This window comes from Apis cerana, linkage group LG13 (assembly GCF_029169275.1).
Source record: "Apis cerana isolate GH-2021 linkage group LG13, AcerK_1.0, whole genome shotgun sequence".
NCBI classification, from domain to species: domain Eukaryota; kingdom Metazoa; phylum Arthropoda; class Insecta; order Hymenoptera; family Apidae; genus Apis; species Apis cerana.
In genome coordinates this window covers 8,652,916-8,673,643 of record NC_083864.1, presented here as the reverse complement: position 1 = coordinate 8,673,643, position 20,728 = coordinate 8,652,916, and the positions used below count along the sequence as shown (strand labels likewise).

Here is a 20,728-nt window from a genome sequence, read left to right as displayed (position 1 = left end):
TCTGCAACCAACCATTTTGTAACGTTCTTGCTGCAAGCGAAATTCTCTTCCGTGACGGACATTATTGTACGACGATTTGAGGTGAATTGACACCCATCGTTCTTTTATTGGTTAAGTAATTGTTAGACCTAGTATCCTCAGAGAATTGCTTCCCTCCTTTATTTTGCGGCTTTTCGAGAAATGGGTAAAGGTTATTGCTGTTTTCATTCACATCTATTGAATATGCTATTGGGAAGTCGAGTTTTCCTCTTCTAAAGATACTTCTGCTGATCTTATACTATATTTTAGAGTTCATTGAGAAGTTTATATACACAGCTATACTATATTCTTTGGAGAGAACTTGAAAGAAAAATAAAGTAGAAGTTTAACCAAAAGTTTAAAAGATTTATTCAAAGTAGAAATATTTTTAAAAAGTAGCAATTATTAAAAAATTATTATTCAATTTCCAATTATTTAAATTCTTTAAATTTCCAACTTTCAATTATTCCATTTCTTAAATTTTACAAAATATTTTTAAGATTATTCAAAATTATCTCAAATAACACGTCTTCTATTTTCTTATCTTTATCCATTCAAATATTTTATTTTTATTATTTTTCCTTTGTGAATGTTTTAAAACTCCAGATTTTAAAAGTGGTTGCATCTGGATGTGACCGTGTATAATCGTTTCATCGTATCGCCACCGTTTCTTTTTGCACGTTCCTTTCCTTGTGTCTTCGCGAATCTTTTCTCGACAAAAAAAGCACGGTACCTCGAGTCGAGAAGAGAAACGCGAAATTCATTCAAGATCCAAGGAATCATCGTCAATGGATCGCTGCAAGGGACACTTGGGGCGAAGAAACGACTTTGTAGTGGCAATTCATTCACTATTTTCTGAAGATTTGACGCGCCTCGGTGCTCCTTTGCTCTCGAGGGTCACTTGTCTGAAAGAGGTGGATGGTCGATTCACTCAGACGGTCCGTTTCAAGTGACAAATAGAAGATAGCGAACAATAAATTCCTCGAGGAAATAGTCGCGAGACTAGCGAATTCTTTTCAATTCTTCTTCTAACCTTTTGTATATTTCGCAAAAAAAAAAAAAAAAGAAAGAAAAAAATGATTAGAAGAGCTATATGACATTTAAATTTTCTTCTCGCGTAAAAAAAATTTTCCAACGTGAAATTCAATTCTCTCTTTCTTTCTATCACTTTGAAATACATTTTAAATAACCACGTTGGAAGATGCAAATCGAACGCAATATAAGTAAATATCTCTCTACCTACACGGTGAGCGGATCTCACCTGCCACAGAATAAATAATTGAAAAGGTTTACGAACGCTTCCGTCCATACCCGCCCCCGCAACAGCCACGCGTATTAAATTTCCAAACTTCCTCGACACCAGCCATGTTCAATCGCTCAAAAGCGAAACACCGTCTCTCCTACCTAACACGAGACGGCCGATACCCGCTAATTTCGCTGTTCTCGCGTCGAAAAGCTCGTTGCCTCGATCCACGCGCCCCCTTCGTCCTGTTTCCCGCTGCGCGATCGCTCTCCTCACGCTGACAGCCTAAACTCGTACGCTCGTGTATCGTCGAAATTAAAAAAAAAAAAAGAAAAAAGGAGAAAAAAGAAGGAAAGAAAGAAAAGAAAAAAAGAAGGGAGGGGGAAAAAAGTCAAATAGAGGCAGAGACGGTCGATACACCAGCTGCCTCGTCTTGGACGTATTTTCTCGCTTCTCGAGAAGGCACGTGGGTGGCGGCGTGGCACTTTGCCGGTTTTATGAGGCCCTTAAGAATCGTCCCAGGACCCGTACCCCCTCCCACCTCCACTCCCTCGTTCTCCCTCGATTCTTCAGTCTTGAGCTTTCTCTTTCCGTTCCTCTCGGTGTCCACGCGTGTTCTCCTCCGGTGCACAAGGGGTCGAAACTTTTTTTGTAGAGTCGCCATTACTCGACAAAGTCCTTTGCCGTTTGGGACCGTTGATGGATGCCCGTTGCGTGGGCTACGTCGTTCCAGTCTGCCCAATGGGTTGCGACCGACGCTCCACGGTCGGCTCCTTCCCCACGAAAAGACACGCGTCCACCTTTGTAAATCGTCCACCCCTCACGGCCACGCGAGGCTGCCGCGAATTTACGAAAGGGAAAACGCAACAATAAGTTTTGTACTTTGTTTCGCGGCTAGGGCCTCGTCAAATACTTTCTTTCTTTCGTTCTTTCTTTCTTCATTTTGGATTGTTTCTCTTTCTTTTTCTTTTTCTTCGTTTCGTTTCTCTTCTTCTGGACTGATGCGCTCCGTTGTTTCTCCTGCTTCTGGCGGCGGAGAGTCTGACAGATATACGCACCCTGCGGGGACGCACAGCTCGCGGACACCTTTGGAGGAGGCTGGATAAAGAATCGGCAGAGGCGTAGTTATTATTTTATACGCAGTGGTTGAGTAGTGGGTTTTCGTTGTCGAAGGAGCTGAAGCTGTGGGGGGTGGATAAAAACGAGTGATTTACGATTGAGCGGTAAAAATAGAGTCTTGCGGAGAATATCGATGCGGAGAGGAGAAGTTTTATTATTATTGTTTCAAGGAAACGGAAAATTATTAAAATGATAATTTTGCAAAACAGAGAAGAGAATCGAAGCGAAGAAACATTTCTTCCTCTTCTTTATTTCAACGGTTCAAGAAAAAAAGAATTGATCATTTGATAAAACACATCAACACGCAACACGCCGATATATTTCCTTTCCAACTTTCACGATTTAACCTTTGGAAATCGGATAGCACGAAGCAGCTAGCTTCGAGAAAGCAAAGCGATCGTGTCACACCTACGGGCCCGATTTCCTCGAACCGATTATTGGATCAAGATCAGATCGATTCGTGGATCGTTACAGCTATTGGAATCGAATCCTCTAGAAGCCGTGTAAGAGACGGTGCATTTGTTCGCGTGCGCGCGAATAGTTGTCAGGATGGCCGTGCTACGCCCACGCGACGATAATAAAGTCACGGCCGATTCGCTCCTGTCGGTTCGCCACGGATAAGGGGTTAAAATATCGCCGAGGCGACGATCTCTCGGCAGAAATTCGATCTTCGCCTCGATTTTTTTCCCCCCTCCTCACGGGGGAGAAGTAGACGTTTCGCGCGCCTCCCCACGCCGGAAGAGATATTACAATGTAATATGCAAAAGCGTACGCGGCTCGAGAGAGTGGATCCCTCTTAAGTGATTCCTCAAGTTCGCAATCCGCTCGAGTGCAAATACGTGTCCGGGTACGATAAACGTAACTACCCGTTGCGTCATCGAGTTTCTTGGAATAAAAAGTCGGCGCGTAACAGAGCATGAGAATAATCTTGAGAGATGATATTTCTTTTAAAAAAACATGGATTTATTTATTTTTTTTAGAAAGTTTCACGAGTTTCGATCCATCTCCGTGTTTACGTTTGTGAAGAAAACCGGCAAAGAAAAGGAAATAATATCGTTCGACGAACAACAAAACAAATTTCCACAAAACCCGCAGCTGTTCCACGCGATCATCTTGGCCCGTCGCAACGAGCCATTAGTAGTACGCGAAACTTTTTTTTTGCCGTGGACTAAAAGTGCAAAAACATTTCGTTTCGTGTCGAATCCATCCGTAGCGGGCCGGCAATTTGCTCGCGGAAAAAGAGCTTACAAGGAACCTATTACCCACACCGAAACACTGAGCAACAACAAGATGATCTACGAATATCCATAGGGCTGAGGAAATCGTCCTCTTCCTGAGAAAATCTGGAGTGGAAACCAGAGTCGATTCAGCGTGCCAATGTGATGCATGTCGCAATTTCGTGTTCGTTCGCAATTGTGTGTACGTATATCTGTATGTGTATATGTGTGTGTGGGAAGGAGGGGAGGAGAATGGGCGAGGGGAAATGGGAGAGGAAGAAAAAATCGGATGGAAAAAAAGAAAAGTGGAGGGAAGTTGCGTTACGGAGAGAAGACTATGCACTGTTGCAAACAAATGGCCGGCAATTACGTGCAATTTGCCACATATATACATATATATATATATATATATATATATATATAGGCGCCGTGGCCTCCCTCTCGACAATAGCACGGCCGTTCCTCGTTTTCGTGGCTGTTTTCGAGGTCTTGGATCCTCACCCCCGGGGGCCATACATCGATCGCCGGGTAATTGTCAGCGCTCAGCGCCCCGAACGCAGGTGTAGCAAAGGGTAACCGCCCGAGGGTGCTGCATAAGTGCGTTAATTTATATATTTCGACCGGAGGGCACCGTGAGAGGAAAAAGTGGCAAACCGAGGCTCAAGCGTTATTGGCGGGAGTCGATTCAGGTTCCTTTAAGGAGATGATGTATGCGGCTTCGATACTGGTTTCGGTATAATGGAAATGGATTTCGAATAAGTGTTTCGAAAATTTCTCCAGTACCTTTGATTCGTGAATTGATATCTGGAAATAAACAAATATTTCCTTAGTGAATATCTCGTTACAATTTTACAATTGACATTTAATTTAATTATATGTATTTACTTTATTGAACGATATTCTGTTTCGGGGAGGAGAGGGAAACACGAAAACCGTTCTGCTCCGTATCCGGAAAGCGACTTCGCGTAATTGATATTTCAATGACAGCCGGTGCTGTCGTTTCCTATGTCGCGATTCACAGTTGTCCTTGATGTTCCACGCCGTGGCTCTTCGTAACGATATAATCGAATTATACGATCGATGTATTTTTCGACAAAACGATTAAATATTTTTTTTTTACAATAAACCAATGAGACTACACCGCCACAAAATAACAGGAAATTTTACCAACCAACGCAACCTAACTATAGTATCGATTACGCAACTCTGCATACATTTTTAGCCCGGTTGAAAATATTCGTGGTCAGCCCCCCCTCGAGCCGGCTGTGCTCGTTCTCCCGTTTCAAACCTCGAGATTCCCTCTCTCTTTTTTTTTTTTTTAGCTCTCGTTGCACTTGCACGTGCGCCACGTGACGAGGGCCGTCACAGCTGCCACATGCACAGCTCCTCCGGTTGTCGTCTCCCCTTCCCCTTTCTTCGCCAGCCCGCCCCGAAGAAAAGGACACATCTCGTCGCGCGAGAGAATTTTTCTGGGTTAAAAAGAGGGGATAGGGTAAATAAAGGGTGATGAAAGGATGCGATGTCCGTACACCGAGGAAGTGTCTCGTGTGTCCTGATTCCTTCGCTTCTTTCTCCGCTTGCACGGTCGGTTATACAGGAAAGAAGAAGGGAGAAGAGAAGGAGGGAGAGGGGGAGGACACTCGATATTCCGAGCGTGTATCGCGTGTGCCGCTTATAGGGGATCGTGGCTAATGGCCCGTAGATTGCACGCAACTTCTATGCACAGGGGGAGAGGGGGGTGTGACAGGTAAGGACGTCGGGACACCCGATACGCTCAACGACAGCCTGATAACCGTATAAGGCGTAATCCATTACACGGGGGTAGGAAGGAATTAACCCATTAAGAATGGTTCCTCTAATTTTTGGGATTGGGTTGTTCCTTCCCTTCGAGATTGGATAATTTTGGTTTTCAAAAGATAGAAGGAATTGTATTTGTATGTAGATGGATTGTTTTTATCTTTTTTGTGATAATTTTTAGAGTGATGAAATAAATAGGATGCGTGATTATGAAGATCCTTTGATCCTTTTAAGAATGATTCCATTGATTTTTGGGCTGAGTTATTTCTTTTCTTCGAGTTAGGGTGGTTTTGGGAAGAAAAAGGAATTGTAAGTTGATAATTTGTTTTTTATTTTTGATAAGTAATTACAAAAATTAAGGATTAAGAGTGATTCCTTTGATTTTTGGCTGGATTATTTTTTTTCTTCGAGATAGGATAATTTTGGTTTTGATAAATAGAAGGAATTGTCTGTAGATTGGTGGATTTTTTTATTTTTGTGACAATTTTAAAAATGTTCGGATATTGCATTCATGATACCCTTATCCCTTTTGCTTTTTATCAACCACATGATTAGGCGTGTTTGAAGTTTCCTTTCCCACTCGAATAATTTACAACGGTACAGTGTACACACTGTGGTCGAGGATTAGAGACCAAGAACAGGGAAAACAAACGAGAAGTATAATAACGAGCGGGCAGGCGCACGCTCCGAGTATACGTACACGCAATTATCTATCGACAGATTTGCATTTCCTATTTCCAGAATGTTTGCACACCGCCAGGTGTTCCCTTTTACTTCCTGAACTTTCCTACAACAAGGCGAATGTTTCAATAATCTACGACACTTTCTATCCGGATTATCTGCCGCGATTAGACTAAGCCTCCATCGAAAATGCTATGGAACGCTGAATCTGTTAGCTTTCCCCTGAATTTTCTGAAAATATTTGCTTGGAAAGGGAATCGAAAGAAACTAAAATCGAAAATGTGGAAATTTATCGTTTGTTGAAATATCCTTGTTCGTATAATATAATAAGAGAGGTAAATGAAATTATTTTAATATACGTCGATTTAATACGTCTTGATTAATCGAATTTGCTCGAGGATACGAGAATTTCTTTTTATTTTAATAATTGCTCGGTTCGAGTTCTTGAGATTTCTCTTCTATCTCGAGCTGACAGTGAAAAAGAAGCCGTTTACGGCCAGTTAAAATGCACTCGATCAATGCCCCTCCCTTCTAACAATAAGTTATACTGTTATATAAAGCAAGTTTGCCTCCGAGCAAAGAATGAAAAATTGCTTCCTTGTAACGATTCTGGAAATCGTTGATCTTGATCGTCATAAAATTTTTCTGCTTAAATCCATTTTATTATAATAAAATAGATTTTAAAAAATTATAACATGAATATTTCTGAAACTTATTAAAAAATTAGATTATATACGATAAAGAGATTAATATAGTAATTTTAAATAGACTATAGATTACACTTGTTGCTGTAAACTCACCGTTATAAAAATCGCGATATCTATAGTCGCAAATTTATGTAGAAATAATTGTCTACTCTATTGTTTTTTTATTACAACATTCTATACTTTCTTCTTTCTATACCATATTCTAAATATATTCCAATAAAAAAACCAAATCTAAAGTAAGAATAATTGAATCTATTTAATTTACCATGCGTGAGTTAAATATTTTTCTTGATATAAGTAAGATATTCTAATTTTTACTCACGTATTTTAAAAAAGATTAAAAGACGAAATTAAAATTCAGCATGTTATTCTAAACCACAATTTTTTTTTTCAAGTATTTACAGAAAACTTAAATCTTTAGACAATCATAGATCAAATCCAAATGAAATTTTCTCCCATCATTTATATTTGTCAGATAAATTTGTGTCCTTAAACAAATTCTTAACAAAAAAAAAAAAAAAAAAATAAAGATTCGCTATCTGGAGGCGAACTTATTTGCAAAGCTTATCGAGCCTGGAAGGTATAGTTGTTCCAACAGGTGCGATCACGAAGCTCGTGCTGCAAATGCGGCCGCGTCACGAATTCGATTCGCCTTATCCAAAATAATTCGAGATAAACGTTCTCCCCGCTGCGTAATTAACGCACGATCGGCGATATAACGCGCGCAACCGGTGAGTGCAATGCACTCGACCAGTCCGAGTGCACATCTGGATCTGCGAAGAGTCTCTCGCGAAAAGGGCGCGATATAGCGCCCCGGTCGTGCCCACGGGGATTTACTTAATTGCAATTAATGAGGAGAGATATTACGGCGCGGGGTCATGCCTGAGTTAAAGATTACTAATACGCCAATGGGATTAACGATCGTGAGTTATCGCGGCTACGTGAACGAGGAATCGAATCTTTCCGAGTAACCTCTGCCCTTGATTGCATTAATTATGCGGGGGAAAAGGTTGCTCTTTATATCAGGCCACGTGTTGCGCCAATTCGATGACGATAGGGGAATGAGAAAATTATTAGGGAGGAATTTTTTCAAAATAAACATACTCGAGAATACACGAAAGCCAATAAGATCAGATGGAATATAAATAAGAGTTATTACAATCTTCCCTTTTATTAATCTTATTTCGAGGTTAGAGAGATGACTGCATCGAGATCATTGGCGATTAATGTCCTTTCGAGATTTCTCTCGTTAAAGGATTCTCTTGCCTTTAGAGATCTAGTCATCAGAGCTACGAGGAATCCAGTTTAAATGTCGTTTAAATGTCATTAAAATTATATTATCGATAATCAATTTTACTCAGAGACTAATATAGTAGATAGTGTCATTCGTAGTGGAAATACCATTTCCATTCAAACTTTCCACCGTGCGCTTCTTATCCAACCATGTTTCATTAGTACCACCGATAAAAGCAATCGGTTAAGTTAAATACTCGAAGATTTGCGCACGCTCTCCGTTCCAGCATCACGCTGCGTATAGGTTTACCAAGATGGAGGCCCCGTGTAGAGCATCGATCCGCTGCCGAGATAAATAATCCCCGTTGCGAGGCCGGTTTCGCGTGGGAGTAGGAGTCGGTGCTCGCGTGGTTAGGTGCACGCACGTAATGTGGACCGACCTGTACACGAGTGGCCGCGCATAAGTAAAGCGGCTGCCACGTGTGCCACGGGGTGAAGAGGCGGCCGAGGAGCCGTGGGGAAACGGGGTGGCCAGGTCTTGGCGCGAGGCGGCTCGTCTGATTGGCTGAATTTATGGGCTCTACTTATCGCGTACTTACCGCGTTGTATATCAACAATGACACCCGCACCCGCGGGCGCCCCCCTGCGCCCCCGTCCCTTTTTACGCCCCTTTCCAACGAGCCCTGGCTGCCTCTCGCACCTTACCTCTCCCTCTCCCTCCTGCCTCCCCCTCCCGTCCCTCCACCATTCTTCTTCTCCCCGAGACGTTTACACCGGGTAAATGGCTGGCCGATATAGCTGGCCTCCGTGTCCGCCTCGAATGCCGCGAAGATGGTGGTAGGATAGGTTTCAAGGAGGCCGTTGCCACGGAGATTTATTGGAAGACGATAGGAAGTTGTAAAAGAATATTTATAACTAGGCCTCGATGGACTCTTGCCAATGGGGCATTGTTGGGGCTCGAGTTGGGCGCGGTTTACAGATGCTAAAAAAGGGGAATTTTGTTCGAGGAGGAATTTTTACCGGGTTTGAGGAGGTTTGAGGAGATTTGAGGAAGAAGAAAATGGATGAGTTTGCATTTTGAATCGTTTTTGAATTAAAAATATTTAATTAAGTAGTTAATGAAGATTTATTTATTGTACCAACTAATAGCATTAATATCGTAATATCTTACAATATCTAAATCATCTTCAGTTGAATTTTTATTGGGTTTGAGGAAAAAGAAAATAGAATAATGCACTTTGAATGAAAAATACGTATTTAATTATAGTTAGAAGATTTATTTATTGTACCAAGTAATAGCACTAGCAATATGTAATATCTTACTGAGTTTGAGAAAGTTTGAAGAAGAAGAAAATGGATGAGTTTGCATTTTGAATCGTTTTTGAATGAAAAATACGTATTTAATTATAGTTAATGAAGATTTATTTATTGTACTAAGTACTAGCACTAGCAGTACGTAATATCTAACTGAGTTTGCGAAAGATTGAGGAAGAAGAAAATAAGACAAGTTGTACTTTGACTCGTTTTGAATGAAAAATACATATTTAATTATAGTTAATGAAGATTTATTTATTGTACCAAGTAATAGCACTAGCAATATGTAATATCTTACTGAGTTTGAGAAAGTTTGAAGAAGAAGAAAATAAGACAAGTTATACTTTGATTCGTTTTGAATGAAAAATACGTATTTAATTATAGTTAATGAAGATTTATTTATTGTACCAAGTAATAGCACTAGCAATATGTAATATCTAACTGAGTTTGAGAAAGTTTGAGGAAGAAGAAGAAAGAAAATGGACGAATTTGCATTTTGATTCGTTTTGAATGAAAAATACGTATTTAATTATAGTTAATGAAGATTTATTTATTGTACCAAGTAATAGCACTAGCAATATGTAATATCTAACTGAGTTTGAGAAAGTTTGAGGAAGAAGAAAATAGGAAAAGTTGCACTTTGAATGAAAAATACGTGCTTGACTATCGTTAATGAAGATTTATTTACTGTCCAACTAGTAGCACTAGTAGTACACAATACCTTACAACACCTACATCATCTTCGATCTCGACTCTTTGCCCGAACCTCTCCCAAATCCTAAGAATCTACGTCGACGGACTTTCAATCAGCCGATTCTCGTTCATCTAAAATCCTGACATGTCGCGAGCGGTAGTCCAAGCTGACTAGACCTCTGTAAAACACGACTTCCTCGAGCGTCGAATCTTCCTCACATCGCGTCGAGGAGGGATACAAGTCGCCGCGCAATAAACCATTTATTAATGAATCGGTGACGGGGGCCAGGTTGCATACGAATCGGCCTGAAATCATCGTCGACGTCGAGACACGCGTCGCGCCGATATCTGGCCGGCTCCTGGACATCCTGGACACGGAGGCGTGGGATACGCGGGTGTCGTGAGCGCCAGGAAGCACCCGTCACGTGTCAGGGTCGTGAATCACGGAAACAGGAAACCTCGCCCCCGTGACTTCAATCGAAATTATCGTGGCGAACGAGCGAGCGAGCGAGGACCCGGAACTCGAGGCCCAGGCGCCAAAAAATAGCTTGGTTTTTTTTTATTCCAACGCATAAATCATCTCCCTTGGTACTGTAAATCTTTGTCGCGGCTGTGTGTTGTGTTCCCTCCCCCTTTCTTTTTCTTTCTTTTTTTTTTTGCTTTATTTAGAATAGGGTTTCTTGATCCATGAGTCTTTGTCGTAGTTGGGTAGAAGAAATTTTGGGATTCTTGGTTTATTTGAATAATTAAGAATTATTCTAAAGTCAAGAATATATGTAATGTTTTCTATACTGAAACTTTCTACGAGATTAACAAATTTTTGTAGGTTAAATTGATTTATATATAGGTAATCCTCTGGATTTTGACATTTTCTTCGATTAAAATTATTACAAATTGAATGTTTCAAGATCGACTTCCAGCAAAGGTTCCAAATTTTGTATATCTCAGTGTATACGATATTCTGATGGATATTTTGATACTCATCGACGTACGTAGATTATGGTACATTAATTTTCGAGAATTCGTCACGAAATATCGGCCTAGAAAAGGCCGCGAGTATATAACACGGTCGGTAAACGTCAAAGCTTGTAATCCAATATTTTCCCGATGGGATTGTAAGGAAGCACCACTACCGGGTGGCTGTTCGCCTTCCAGGAGCGTAGGATCGAACAATGGAAACAGGAGACCGTAAACAGGTCGAATTGTTTTGGACGCGTTGTGTTAATGCGATTTGGCACTGAGAGTGCATTGACCTATAAAAAAAAATAACAAAAATTGTTAAATTAGGATTTTATATAAATTACATTTAGAATTAAAATTTACCAAATTTAATGTTTCTCGTGTCAAGAAAGTAAAGATCGTACTCTCGTTTAACGATATATGAAATTCAGAAATCTTTCTCAAAGTATTTCCAAATATTTTTTTACGAACATCAAAATTCAATCGGATAACAATTATTCGAGAAACTTGAATTGTTGAAAAATTAGATTGTTTCTCGTGCGTTCGAGTGAATGTCGCGAAGTTCCTTCGAAAGAACTGACTGGTAAAGAATGCTCGTCGATCGTATTTTGGTGCTTCGCTCCCTTTTTCGGAGCACAGTCGGGTTTCGAACGTAGGACGATGGGCGGAGGAGGATGAAAAAGTCTTGGTCGTTTCGTGCGGGGCCATTTCCTGCACGAAATGCGTTAACATTAGTCACGTCTGGATTTCGTACAACGTTTTACGCTTCGGCTTGACTGTGTAATCGGCCGAGCGAACGCATCGAAAGAAGCTTTATCTCGCAAAAAGCGATGTTCGACATCGACTTACGAGAGATGATTCATCTTCTTCCGCAAAAGTATAAATCCTGCTTCACTCTTGCATCGCCGCGTTGGTTGATCACCATGCTACGAACGACACGATTCCAAAAGTACGGCGTCGTTTTAAAATTAAAATTATAAACGGGGAAAATATATAATTTAAAACTTTCTTTTTCTCGTGACTTAATGATAGACATTTTAACGTTTAGTTGGAAAGATCTGACGATAACTTTTGACTAATCACCGTTCAAATCTTTTACTTTGACGATACCAATCTTCCATTTTAAAGTTTGGTTTTTTTTTTTTTTCTTAAGAAGTTAATTCTTAAAGATGCTTTAGAGATTTTCTAAAAGGCCTTTAGAAAAGATTCTTATCTTTCATGTGCATAAATATATAAATTTCTTCTATTTTTTTAAGGTCTAAAAAAAAAAAGAAAATTTCATTCAACGAATACTTATATTAATTCCTATATTGTAGATTTAAATTATGAAAATAAATATTCACTTTCGAAACAATCCGTTAATATTATGCTGCGAATTTTTCCTTTCAATTTTAATAATAAAATTTCAATAAAATAATAGAATTGTAATTATTTTTAGACTATTTACATAACTATTTACAAATATTTCTTCTAACCAAACATATCTTATCTCAATTCTCCCCAAATTTTCCTCTGCTAATTGTAAGAGAATCAATCCATCTCCTTTTCAAATATCTTCCACGTCTTCAACGCAACAGTTCCACAAAGGTAGGGAAAAGATCGCGGCGGATTCCGTTAATTTAACGGCTTAAAAGACCATACACCGATCCGAAAGAGATCAACGCGGCGCGACGCCTGCAGGGTGGTGATCCAGAATGTGCAATTTTAGAAAATATCTCGTTTCAGGGAAGGCGGAAATTACAGGGTGGGAAAAGAAGTCCCTAGAAAGGTCCCGAAGGGCCGAAAGTCGTGACGCCACCGTAAGTGGCAGCTGTCTGTTCCCAAATTCTTCCTCGATAACCTCTTTCCCCCTATGTGTATCCACGCGTATCCCTTTGCCCGGAAATTCTTCCCGATTGGCCCATAATTATCCGCGTTTAAACGCGGATAATTGCGCCCGGTGACTAATTTTTAAATCTGTCTAATCGCGTGGTTCGATAGAAAATCCCCGTGATTTCTGTGCAATCGTCGAATTTGATTTTGAGGCGGGACTAAAAATCGCCTCTTCTACGAGAAACTTTCTATTAGGGAATAATTTCGAAATTGTATTAAATCGATCAAGCATTGGTACTTAAAAAGAATTTTCATCGGTTACTTGCAAACTAATGTTTTGTATATATTTTGTTCACAGGACAAAGTGAAGGAAGATTGAAATTTCGTGACAAAAATGGGTGAGTGAAAATAATTATCTATTAATTAGATTTTAATGATATTTGTGGTTTTAAGGTAGAAGCATAAATAGGTAAATAAATAAAGTAAATATGTAAGAATATCGGGTATATCGGAATAATGGTAGTTAACGGTCACGTGGCGCTAGTATCGATCGTCTATTCATAAAGTGCAATTAATATTTAGTAAGACATCTTATTTTAATGTTTTGTTCGAATCAATTAAATCGTAGACCTTTCATTTATGCTGTTCAGCTTTGTACTAACAAATTTCGTTCCTTTGGTTCTTTGATTAATATTCCGCGTGATTTATAGAAAACCCATTGAACCATTGTCTTTTTTTTCTTCTGAATGACCGAAGCGTCGAGTAACAAGCATATGAATGTTTCGTTGCGCAAGCACGAGACTTGAATCCCATTACGGAATCCAAACAAACCCCTTGCCACCCTCCAAAAGACTACTGTTTCTATAGTCGATTACGAACGTCCGTTCGAGGTGCAGTCATCGAGGCGCCAAAACTTCCATTTTTAAGCTAATCAGCAGATACGTAAGGACGTCTCGTATACGTTTGAAAAATATAAAATGCGAGGAAACGTAGGCGTCATCTTACATATTGAAACAGCTAAACAGTCGTTTATGCCTTTTTACTCGATCAATATGCTGTCCAACGTTCTCAATAGTTTCAAGATTCGAATCGTTTAAAATGCTTTAGTAGATATACGTGTATTTTGACAACATTTCTTTATTTACAATTTTAAACTAATCAAACGCTTCAGAAAAATTTATGTACTTTCATAATTTTCTATTCCATTGATCCGTTCCTTCAACATCAAGATTCAATATTTTTTACAAAAAAAAAAAAAAGAAAAAAAAGAAAAGAGAAAAAAGAATCATGTTGTAGAATCACTTAAACTGTTTTCACTGTTTATCAATATATCAGCCCATTGTCTTAACAAGCGTTCAGATTTAAACGTCTATCTCGAGAAGCAGACAAGCCATTTCTAACGTTCCATTAAACAACACGGCGACCACGCAAGCCAACCAAGAATTACACGGAACGATCGGGGCAAGGAGAAAAATTTTCCGAGTTTGCACCTTGCGGTAATTACGGTGGAACGACGAAGGAAAAGGCAGCTTAACTACCGTCCGTGGAGCACAACGTGGCCTCCACGGAGGAGGTCTTTCGAGCCTGTAATCTCGAGCAATTACGTAGTTTGTGCACCTCCCATTAGACAGGCTCTCCTAGTAGAGGAGACACCGTGTCCTTCCATGTGCGCATGTATAAGACCGCTTGCTGCGCTCGTACAGGAGGGAACAAGTGGCAGGGTTCACCACTAAGAATATCTCCAAGATCTCGTCTAGGTGGAGGTAGGACAATGATAGGCCGCAAAAGAACACGCGAATGAGCTATACCAGGTTAATTGACGGTTCCATTCGAAGTATAACAATTAGAGACGCGTAAATCAACGCCCACCACTGCCTTGTGCACGTGTTTCCGTTTAAACGCGAGGATTCGCGAGGCGACGCCCACTCCCGGACCGTTCAATTTGCCTTAGTGGTAACGCGTGACCCGTTTCGACTTCCATTTCCTCCTTCCAAAGTTCTTCCGTCTTTTATACGACAAATGTGAATGAAACAAAAGATTCGGATAAATATCCGATATCTCTGGCAATTCAATTGGAAAAATGAGGAGAAATTTGAACGAAGAGTATGCGTTTCTTTTTTTTTTTTTTGGAATATGAAGACTTTGAATGACACGGATAAAACGTGAAATTATTGAACATAACCTCTAAATCCTCTGATGATGAGATAATTTAATTAATCTGAAATGAGATAGATTCGAAGGGATAAATGATTGTATATATATAAAATTTAAAAATTAAAACCGAGGAACTTGTATAAATGATGATGTTTTTTAGGATCTTATTTGAAGGAGTAAAATTTGGAATTTAAAGAGAGAGTTTCGCTCTTGTGCTTCTTTGTAGGTATATGGAAACGTTGCAATGTATGGAGAGATGTGAAATTTGGAGGCGGTCATGACCGAATTTCTGGGAATTATGAAGTAAAGTTTGTGCGATATTATGAAAATCGAGAGGGCGCGTCATTAGCGGTATTAATAGACGGCCATTTTGCGGTCCACTTTGTCCCGGCAGGCTAGAATTATCGTGAAGCTTTCTTGGTAGAAGAGATCCACGTGAAAGGATGGAATTGGTCTGGGAATGGACGCGAAGGGCTTGTTCGATAATTTCGTTAAGTATATCCCTTTACGGAGGTCGACCAGAAAATGGTCCCCGATTAATTTTTCACGGGACCTTAAGGAGGAAGTTACGTTATTGCTTGATCTTAAAATAGCATGGGTTCGAAGTATGCTCGTTGGGTCGTTATGCCGATGGTTATAGCTTTATAAAGTTAGTTATAAAGAGAAAACGGTCCTTGTTATTCAGTTAAGATAAAAAGAGATGAAGTTTTTTTTATAGAATGTTCCATAAAACTAAACTTTTTTTTCATATAATTTCTACTCTGTTTTTTTGTCCACTGTATGAAATAATTGATAAAATTCATAATACTTAATAAAATATTTAATAAAAATGATTAATTTTTAACGAGAAAATATTAAAATTAATCAAGAATCAAAAATTTATGAAAAGTATTCTTTCATTTCTTTTAATTTCTTTCAATGAACATTCATTGTACGATTTAAAAAATCCAAAAATGGATCCAAAATATTTAAAACGAACAGATTTCGGAAAGATCAAATTTTACGTAGCAAAAAAAAAAAAAAAAAGAAAAAATCGACATACAAATCCCTACAACCGTGCCGACTAGTAAGCGTACCTGTCAGTCTGATTGCCTTTCGTCGAACCGTAAACGGAACGGCGTTCCGGCGTTCTTCTCTCCGGATGCTTGTGCAAATAAAGTACAAACTATAAACCGAACCGCGATGCAAATGTATGCGGTTCTCCAGGTCGTGAAAAAAAAAAAGGTTTATATCCCGGCCATGTGAGATCGATCAACCGTTCATGACGATGAAGCAAAAAACTTGGTTGGCTTGCAAGTGCGTGAAAATTTTTTTTTTCTTTTTTTGCGATAGAAGTTATAAAAATATAAAACGATATAAAAATGGATATTACAATTTATGCAAAATATACGAATGAGAAAGAGAAAAGAAGAGAAAGGAGAAGGGGCGGAAAGAAGAGATAAAAAGGAATGGAAGACGAAAAGAAAGCTGTGACGAGAGATGGATTGGCGGATTTTATTAATTTTTATCATTAATTATAAAAAGGAGAAGAGAGGAAAAAATAAAGAGCAATGAAAAGGTGAAAGGAGGTTATGGTCGAGAGATGGGTATTATTATTTCTGATTAAATAAATTTAATGATACGAAGAGAGGAGAAAATGGATGGCAGGTGAGAGGCGATGTATTATGACGAGCAAAAAAGAAAATAGTGGCGCGGTGACACGTGTGTCGTGACACATGGGGGATTTTTACGGTGTCACCCTTTCGTTTTTCAGCCTGATTCTCGCCTAGATGTGCGGGGCGATCTCGTAAAAAGCGGCGTTGAAATTTATACAGCCAGATTTTGTTCTGCTCCGGTAAATATTCAACGTTGTATAACGCGATTTTATGGTAGCATACCACCATCGTGCCACCATCGTGACTCTGTATGAATTTTATATCACGTTTTAGTCGATCCATACGGAAGGGGGAGGGGGAGGGAAATAGTGATCCCTAGAGATTTTATCTCGTTGGATTTTCTTTCTTCGATGGAGAAACTTAAAAATGCAAAATATTTTGCATTCGGTTTGCAAGTAGAATTTTTTTCAACGTGTAAAATCAATAAATAAATAAGATAAGTTAACGTATGTTTGAAAATTTTTGTATCTCCAAATTTTCGAAATTTTTCAAAATTTGTCAAATTTTCGGAGAAGGAATATTCTAAAAAAAAAGAAAAATAATAAAATAAATAAATAAAATTCGAAAGAATTCGTCCAAGTTATTTATACATGAAGATAGTTTATACATGAAACGTTTAACCTCAAATTTTCATAGTTTGGTGACAAAATGTTATTGGGATCAAAAATCACGCGTGATCTTTTGAGCGACAATGACGGTCTTTACGAGGACAGGTTAAATCGGTTAAATGAATCGTTAAATCTGTTCAATATTGTGACGCGTCATAACCTAGCTGGATTTACATAAGAGTTCGTTAAGCGGCACAAAAGCTGAACCGTCTAATGGACGAATATTGTTATTCAAATAGGTTGTGGATCCAATGACGACAATTCAGCGTGGCTCGATAATCAGCCGATGATGTATCGTATATTAATGACGAACCGAATATTATTATGCAGATCGGATTATATGATTAGACGAAGCGTTAAATGCCGCCCTTCTTGATGAAATTAATGAGAAACTTAATATCTTTGGCCGAGCCGACTAATCGGCCGTATAGATTTGTTACCCAGGGAAACCATCGATCGGCCGCTACTGATAAATCATTTAAATTCACGGAGAATCGAATTAACTTCCCTTTTGAGTTCGCCCACTAAGAGGATTTGGTTTCGATGATGACTCTCGCGCATCTATCGACACAATGTGGCGAGTTTATTTGTTGAAATATATAATACGCTATTCCGAACGAAACGGAATGTTTTCGATAAAATATAACGCGATAATCTCTGTGTGTACGTTTAAAATATACACGTAGATGAAGATAGATTCTAATATATAGGATTTCTGAACTTCGAAATTAGCAATTTCGATGCTCCTCGATATTTTCTGCCTTTTCATCGTTTTCTCGGATTCCAGCAATATCGTAACTTCTTCTGATATATATACATATCGATATAAAATTCTTTTTCGAACGTTATTATTCTTACTTTCTAAGTTAACACATTCGAAACAAAAGTTATCGCGCTACGCCTCTCACATCTAAAATTCAAATTCGAACGCAACGTGTCTCCACCGCATCGCGCGCAATCCACTCAACCTAATCAAACCGAAACATATCGGAAAATCAAAACCGATCCGACCAACCGTTTCAAACCACTTCACGAAGAAAGAGGACGCGGGAGAGATCCACCGAATCGTCGATCGTTTCCTTCGACACTCCACTTACTCCCACCCATATCGAATCTCCATTACGTATCCTAGAAAAGAGAGGCGCGTCGTGGATGGGCCATAAACCTCGCTAAATAAAGCCAAGTATCGATCGTAAGGTCTTAGAGCAAAGTGGAAGGGCCGTAGAATATAAATTCTATCTATAGGAGACATATAGAGTTTCGACATCTGCCTTCCTGGTATCCCGCCCTCGACCCGGGTGGCTTTCAACCGTTTCTATCTCTCTATCGTTTCGCTACTACCTTTTCTCCCTCTCCCCTTCCAACCGTTTCCAACCTGGCGAAATAATCGAGATATCGAGCATCTATTAGCATTAGGGGGCGTACTGGTTTCGGAGCAAAAAAAGTCCGGCCTAGAACTAGGTGGAACGAAATAGCTGAATCGAAATCGGTTCCCTGCACGGGAAAGAATATATCCTATATTCCTTCTTTGGTTTCTCTGTTGTGAAACCATGCGGACGGCCGCGAAATCGCATATAAATTAAGCTTTCAACCTTTTCGGCCCTTTCGCCCCTTTGTCGGATTCGCGGTGCGGCCATTTTGGCCATAGCGGTCACCACGGGAGGAATCAGGAACGAAATCTGGATGTCGTGAAATCGGGTCGAGCTATTTCTCGTGAGGATCGTGAATCTAAATGCTGATAGGTTTGAAAGTTTCTGAATCTTAGAAACGTGGGGGTCTTTTGTTTTAAAGAATGTGGAACGTTCGTGGTACCGTTTAATGGATGGATCTGATGAATTTTATTGGTATGTGTTCTTTGTATGAAATTTGTTTGCTGACAAGTGAAGTATAAAAAAGTAGAATTATCTTTTCTGAAATTATAAAATTTTCTCTTCTCATTTTTTAATATTTTTAGTAGAAGATTTAGATAAAAATCTTCTTTTTTCATATTTTAATTGACGATTTGAGGCTTTGAATATTATATTAATTTATCAAATAAGATACTTCGAATGTTGTCAGACTTTTATACTTTTATACATCTTTTTTCGCGATAATCACGAGAAGAAATTTTTCACACAGAAAATATCAGAGGATAATAGATTGATCGATGAGACAAAGCATCTCGCTCATCCAAGGTCGAGCGATTAAACTTTTTTAACACGGACAAAGAGCGTATTGTGTGTATCATGTTGGACTTAATAACGATCGATCGGTTGATCACCGGCCGATGTCACGATCGAGCCTCGATATACGAGGTTGTTGGCCGAGTCTATCGCGTGATTACGTAGAGACTTCTCGTAGAGAACGTCTCGATAATGCACTTAGATACAAAGTGTCCAGGTTCAGCTGACTCATAACAGGTGAACACGCGTGTCTTCGATCAACCTAAGCATCGAGCCGCTATCGAACAGCTCGTTGAAATTGTCCGTGCACCGTCCATCTTCTCCATTGATTCGAAGGGACTCGATACTCGCCGTACCCGGTCAATCGTTTCTCTGCTGCTGCGTGTAACGAACCGAAGATACTTGAAAGACGTAAAAGGGCGGCTAGTTTTTTCTTTTTTTGAAACGGCACGTGGAAGCAATGAACGATCATCTATCGACTATCCATCTAGGGGGGAATGTATATTCAATCGAGCGTTCGACATTCTTAATCGTTCAAGTTTTTCCGAGATTAAAAATGCGTTAAGTTATAATCGCATTTGGAAGTGCATAATTTAAATTTCAAATTCGACGGCGATAATGATTTATAAGGAGATTAAATAATCGGGATAAGAGGAAGACACCCTGTAGATTCTCTCGTTTTCTTCTCCGCACACGTTATACCTCGTGACTTACCGATGCAGCCTGCATGACTAGCGACTGAACCCTCGTAATGCAGGTTAATCGATGCACCGACCCGTGTAAAACACCAGCAGGAGAAGTTGCGTTATGCAGTAGACGCAACGAAATGCAGTCAACGGAGTATTTCTTATGTAACCGTTTGCCTCTTCGTCCATATTTCCCATTTCCGAGTTGGCACGATTTTCCCATTTTCGATCCCATAATCGGTATCATCTTAGAATAGAACAATGTTTTCTTCGAGGAAATCGTGTCTTCAATTATGAAACATTAACGCCTGCTAATTATTATTTTGAGACATTTTTTTAATTTGATTTATATTTTAAAGTCGCACGATTTGAAATTTTGAAATTGGCTTCATCAGATTAATATTATTATTAATGAGTTAAGAAAAGAAATTAAAAAATAAATTTTTATTAATAAAAAGAGGAAAGTATATTAATATTCCTTGGATGACTTATATTCCAAAAAATTGTTTCAAATTTATTTAAAAATTAAATGTAAATTAAATGTATCCTTTTTAATAACACATAATGACACTCAAAACTTCGATTCACGCATATATTCGAACATCTGCATAAATTTTCTATGTAACGAAAACTCGATTTTCCATCCAAAGAATAATAACAAAAAAAAAA

General features: G+C 39.1%; 1 protein-coding gene across 2 annotated transcripts in view; it reads left to right on the top strand.

Annotated features, from left to right (window-relative positions):
- Positions 1–20,728, top strand: part of LOC108004018 (uncharacterized) — a 340,152-nt gene that overhangs the window by 21,970 nt on the left and 297,454 nt on the right. For both annotated transcript variants that reach the window (XR_009832502.1, XM_028669815.2), the window contains exon 2: positions 13,153–13,192. Coding sequence is in view for 1 of the 2 variants with exons in the window: in XM_028669815.2 (XP_028525616.1) it covers positions 13,189–13,192 (4 nt within the window). In the remaining variant the exon portion in view is untranslated. The remainder of the gene's footprint in view (positions 1–13,152; positions 13,193–20,728) is intronic.